Source organism: Solanum pennellii, chromosome 4 (genome assembly GCF_001406875.1).
Source record: "Solanum pennellii chromosome 4, SPENNV200".
Lineage (NCBI taxonomy): Eukaryota > Viridiplantae > Streptophyta > Magnoliopsida > Solanales > Solanaceae > Solanum > Solanum pennellii.
The window spans coordinates 11,894,106-11,900,093 of NC_028640.1; the positions used below are offsets into that span (position 1 = coordinate 11,894,106).

General features: G+C 27.1%; 1 protein-coding gene across 1 annotated transcript; it reads left to right on the forward strand.

Moving 5' to 3' along the window:
• The first annotated feature begins 1,827 nt into the window (after positions 1-1,827).
• On the forward strand, positions 1,828-3,944 carry LOC107016066 (putative methyltransferase DDB_G0268948). Its single transcript, XM_015216543.1, has 2 exons — positions 1,828-2,062; positions 3,174-3,944. The coding sequence occupies exons 1-2, from the start codon at positions 1,913-1,915 to the stop codon at positions 3,816-3,818; spliced, it is 795 nt and encodes a 264-aa protein (XP_015072029.1). The 5' UTR covers positions 1,828-1,912; the 3' UTR covers positions 3,819-3,944.
• The last annotated feature ends 2,044 nt before the right edge of the window (positions 3,945-5,988 follow it).

Below are 5,988 nucleotides of genomic sequence, written 5' to 3' on the forward strand. Positions count from 1 at the left end.
TTAGATGTAAGTCCAAAGCAAATAAAAGAAGAAAAATTATGGAACATGCTGTAATGAATTATATTTATACCCATTGAGAACTTGTATTTTCATTTCAATTATATTTGTATCCAATGAATCTAGTTGTATTTGGAATACAATTTGACAACAAAATACGTAAAAAAGATTATATATATATATATATATATATATATATATATAATATGCAAAAATAAATTTAAAAAATACAAAATAAATTATAAAATACAATTCTCTCTCCTTTCTCTCTCGATCTGATCTGGCCCCGCTAGTCTTTTCCTTCTTAATATGTATTTATTAATCTGATATAAATTAATTTGTATTTATTCTTTTCTATAAAATTCGTGAAAAATACTTTATTTATCTTCCTCCCAGATCTCGCTCATCTCTTTTTGATATTATTCATAATTAAACAAACTATAACTATAGAATGCATAAAACTTATGTTTTTTTGAAAGCTTCCTAATAAAGAAATCAATTATTCCATGTATTTGTATATTCGTTCACTTTTAATTGTCATTGTATTTTTTAAAAAATCAAACTATAAAAATTTTAACTAACATTTTAATGACGTATTTTTTCATCATATTTATATGCAAAAAAAATTATAACTTGTAGTGCTTTTCATATAGTTTTTAATCATTTAAACTTATTACTTAAAAAAACAAATTAATATTATCTAAATTAATTTTAAAATTAGTTAATTTAACTTTTTAAAAACCCAACATAATAAATAACAATGGACGATGGAAGTAGCAAATACTTCATGTATGACGTAGATAGATTCCTCTTTTACCCCTTTTGTGTCCGCAAGACCCCATGGCATTGACTTATTTGTTTGTTTTTATTTATTTTGTTTTTTCTTTATTTTTTAGAGGATGATCTTAATATATAAATAATTATAATTTGACTTGAATCAAAATAGATTTGATTTTCTTATTCAATTTGGTTATATCAATACAAAAAAACATAATTAAAAATTAAATTAGTAATTTAAAAAATAAAAATAAAATAATATATATAAAAGGATAAGTATTAAATGTATTTTCTAATATAAATCACAAGTAAAATTTAAAACACAAAATTTAAAAATATATTAATTATAGATGTTGAAGTATAAAATATAAATTAAATCATAATGAAAGACAATAACCTAAAAATGACAAAAATAATTAACTTCAACTTAGTTCTAAACCTAAATATTTAATTTATATATTATCCATAACAAAAACGAACAACATAAATTATAAAAATCTGAAAAAAACCAAAAAAAAGAAGAAAAAACCCTATCTAAATTAATATTCGATTGATTTTGTCGATTCAACACACGCCCTTTGAATAAAACTCAATCCTTTTGGTACAAGCATTTTTCCCTTTAATTTAATAGGCTTATAAATATTTTTAAAAAAACTATTCTCTTGGTTTCAAAAAGATTGACCTAGTTTGACTTGGAACGGAGTTTAAGAAAAGAAAGAAGAATTTTTAATCTTGCGTTTCTAAATTAAAGTTATATCAAATGTACCAAAATGCCCTTTAATCTTGTGGTCTTAAACATGTCACTTTGAAAGTAAAAGTTAAAATGTTGCCAAAAAAAGAAAAGAATCATTCTTTTTTAAATAGACTAAAAAAAATAGAAACATTCTTTTTTAAATAAAAAAATAATATTATTAATAAAAATATTTTAACCTTTAATAAGTTTTATACAATGTGAATTAGTCAAATTCAGTACAGAGTATCGGTATTTTGGTCAAACCTACCGATGAAAGGCAAAAAGCAACACGCAACACCAAGTAAAATGCTATTTTTCTTCTTCTTGAGCTAAGCATATATTAAAAGGGGATGAATGATTTAAAATACATGTAGTTCATTATTAACTTACAAAAAAAAAATATATATGGCAAATTTGTTCATTAAGCAAGCACAACCATATTCAAAGGGTAGGCCAAGTTACCCTCAAGAATTATTCAATTTCATTGCTTCTAAAACACCTTCTCATGATCTTGTTTGGGATGTTGGTACTGGTAGTGGCCAGGCTGCTCAATCTGTAAGTCTCTATTTCTCCGCGGTCAATCAAAAATTTCGTTAAGAATATTTTTTTAACTACAAAAAGTAATATCTAACCTATCCTTATTCAAAGTGGGTTAAGATCAAAAAAATTATTCTGTATAAATTGGTACTATCAACTATATGTTTAATCTCATTAGTGAATATTCTGATTCTGCCCTATACTATATAATTTGAGTGTTCAATTGACTGATTTTTCATGCTGTAGAATCATATTTTTTTTCCTTTTATGAATGAATGACTTTGTTTAATTTGGTTGGACTAAAGTTATGATAAATATATTAAAATGTCCATTTTCAAATCTTAAACACCTCAATTAAAAAATTAAAATTAAAATATTACTACAAAAATAAATCATCTTTTTGAAGTAAACAAAAAAAATAGATTATTTTTTTTAAACGATGTGAATCTTACATAGAATTGCATAGGAAACAGTAAAGTCCTCTGTTTATTTAGATAGTCACATAATGTTTTTTTCCTTTTCCAAATAGTCCATCTGGAAAAACAAGAAATCTAGTATTCCGTTTCACTTTATATAAAATGATTTTCTTATTAATTCGTTCTAAATAGAATGTCATCCTTCTATATTATCATGATATATAAATGTGTTTCTTAATTTATCTCATTCCATATTTATGCTCTTTTGTCTCATTTTATATTTATGCTCTTTAATTTTGAGTATACACTTAAACTTGTATAAACTTGAACAAATAGACACATGAGTCTTATGTGGCACTACACACGTAGGAGACCATATAGGACAAAAAAAGACATGTAAGATGTCACGTGGGACATGTGTGTCTACTTGTTCAACTTTATACAAGTTAAAGTGTCTATTTGTGCACACTCAAAGTTGAAGAGCATAAATATGATTTGAAGCCAAGTTAAAGGACATATATATATGTATCTAGCCTTCGATATTTATGTATCATGCCTTCTATTCATTTTTGGCCGGCATAACATAAATTTCATGACATGTCAAACTCCACCACATAAATTGAAACAGAAAGAGTTCAATAACATTCATTCCTTAGTGTTCATAAACTTGTTTCTTTTATCCTAACTTCCTCCAAAAATGTTGTGTTCCTCAGTTAGCTAAGCTTTACAAGAATGTGATAGCTACAGACACAAGTCCAAAACAGCTTGAATTTGCAGCAAAGGTTCCAAATGTTCAATACATATGTACCTCTCCTAAGTTGTCAAAATCCGAAATCGAAACAAAAATAGGATCAGAATCAAGTGTAGATTTAGTAACAATTGCACAAGCAATGCATTGGTTTGATCTACCAACTTTTTATGAACATGTTAAATGGTTACTCAAGAAACCAAATGGTGTTATAGCATCATGGTGTTACACTACACCTAAAATAAACAACTCAGTAGATGCAATATTTGATAAATTTTACACAAGTGATGCTGGACCTTATTGGGAATCACCAAGAAAATTGGTTGATGAAAAGTATGAAACTATTGATTTTCCATTTGAGGCTATAGATGGATGTGATCATAATGGACCATTTGAGTTCAAGATTGAGAAAGTTATGGACTTGGATTCTTGTTTTACATACTTGAAGTCATGGTCAGCTTATCAAACTGCAAAAGAAAAGGGTGTTGAGTTGTTAAGTGAAGATGTTGTTGAAAAATTTACAAGTGCTTGGAATGAAGATGGAAAGAGTGAGAAAAAAGTGATTTATCCTATTTACTTGAGGATTGGAAAAGTTGGAAATTTGGATTGAAAGTGTAAAGCAAATACAATTAGTTATGTGCACTATTTTGATCTATTTATTTTGTATGTTATTTCTCTTAGTTGTTATTGTTATGTATCTTTTAATAATAATAAAGTATCTTAGTACTAATTAATACATCTATTTGCATAATGCATTTACAAAATAACTACTCTTCCCTTGTATGCATCATTCAACTACAACAACATATGCGGTTCCACAAAATGGAGTATGGAGAGGGTAGAGTGTAACTACATTTATTATTTTCAAAAAACTCTCGACTAAAGCAAATTAAAGCAGTAGTTAAAAGAATAGCAGTGGAGATAGACATGACAACTAATAGTTAAGCAGTGTGAAACATGTATGCAAGGAATCATAAAACAACTACAAAGGTGTGATCACTAACAGGGGTGACTTGAAAGTGTTAAAAAAAAGACATGCGTCTTAGACCCCCAAATTTAAGGGGTCTCACTTTTTATAATAATAGGTTATAAGTTATTATCTTTTAATAAATATTGAGTACTATTTGTAGAAAAGTAAATTTTTTTTATGAAAAATAAAGGAATTATTAGAAGACATTTGACATATTTGGAGTACTTATCTCATGAAAAATGATTTAAAATAAGAATAGTTATATTATCAATTGAAAACTAGAAGAAATCAATTATATAAAAATTATTGACAATTTAAGTTAAAGATCCCATTTGATTTTTGTTTTAGACCACTAATATGCTTGAGCCGCTCTTGATTACTAAACACATGAATACGTGAAAATAGATACCAAAACTCAAAGTGAAAATAGATACCAAAACTCAAAAGACTACATGAATAGGCTTAACGATCGACATGGTGCTTTACACTACTACCAAGTCAAATACATGAATAGGCTAGCAACAAGATAACTCTAAACTATTTACTTACCTTTATACCATTATCCGCGACCTTCATACCCTCCTATCTAAGGTCATGTCTTTGGTAAGTTATAGATGCGGCATATCTTTTCTAATTACATCTCCTCAATACTTCTTTCGCCTTCCTTTGCCTCTCCTTGATCCCTATGCAACCTCTCACACCTTCACACGGGGGTATCTACATATCTCCTCTTCACATGTCCAAACCATCTCAGTCTTCCTTTCCTCATCTTGTCCATCACGGAAGCAGGAGCGGCTCTAGTAAATTAGTGGCCTAAAGCCAAATTTAAATGGATGTCTTAAATTTGAATATATATTTTTATAAAGTTTATTATAGTCAATAATTTAATCTTTCTTGAGACATAATATTCATTATTTGTCAAACTTCTATTACTTCTTTACTCTTTTATATAAAAAAAATTATTTTCTACAAATAATACTCGATATTATTTTTTAAAAAAGGACTTATAACCTTAATTTTTTTTAACAATGAGGCCCCTCAAAATTGGGGGCCTAAGGCGGTTGCTTTTTTTGCAAAGTTGTAGATTTGTCCCTGCACGGAGGTCATTCGTATTTTTTCTCAGATATTTTCATTCTTTATCTTATCGATCCTAGTATACCCACACATCCATCTCAACATCGACATTTTCACCACTTGCATTTTATGATCCAACGCTTTACCGACTGACCAACGCTTTACCGTATACAAAATATCGATCTAACCACCACTCTATGTATTTTACCTTTTAAGTTTTGATCTTACCTTCTTGTTACACAAAATGTTGGATGCAAGCTTTCACTTGCATGTATCATTAAACAACAAAATTTTAGACTTTTAAAATTTTATTTCATTCTAGAATTTCTTAATGAGCCTGGAGATCTTCAAGAAGTAACCACATACAACTAATTAGCAAAAGTGTAAATTAGGTATATAGCATTTTTTATAGTAATATTCTCAAGTTATAGCACTAGAGTTTGAATTTCATTGTATAACATTTAATATCTCAAGTTATAGCATTTTAAAAAAATATATAATGTTAATTTTAAATTATTAAAAAGAGTTGTTAAAATAAAAAATAAATTAAAAAAACGGACAAATTAATAATGGAAAATGGGATCTTTTATTAAATAAATTAAATATAATTATTAATTACTGTTAATAAATTAGCACGTTTTAAGGGATTTTAAATTTTTTTAGATTAGTTAGTTGCCTTAATTCTCTCAAATTAGTTTAAATGATATTAATTTTTGATTTAATTCCTTGAAAAGCT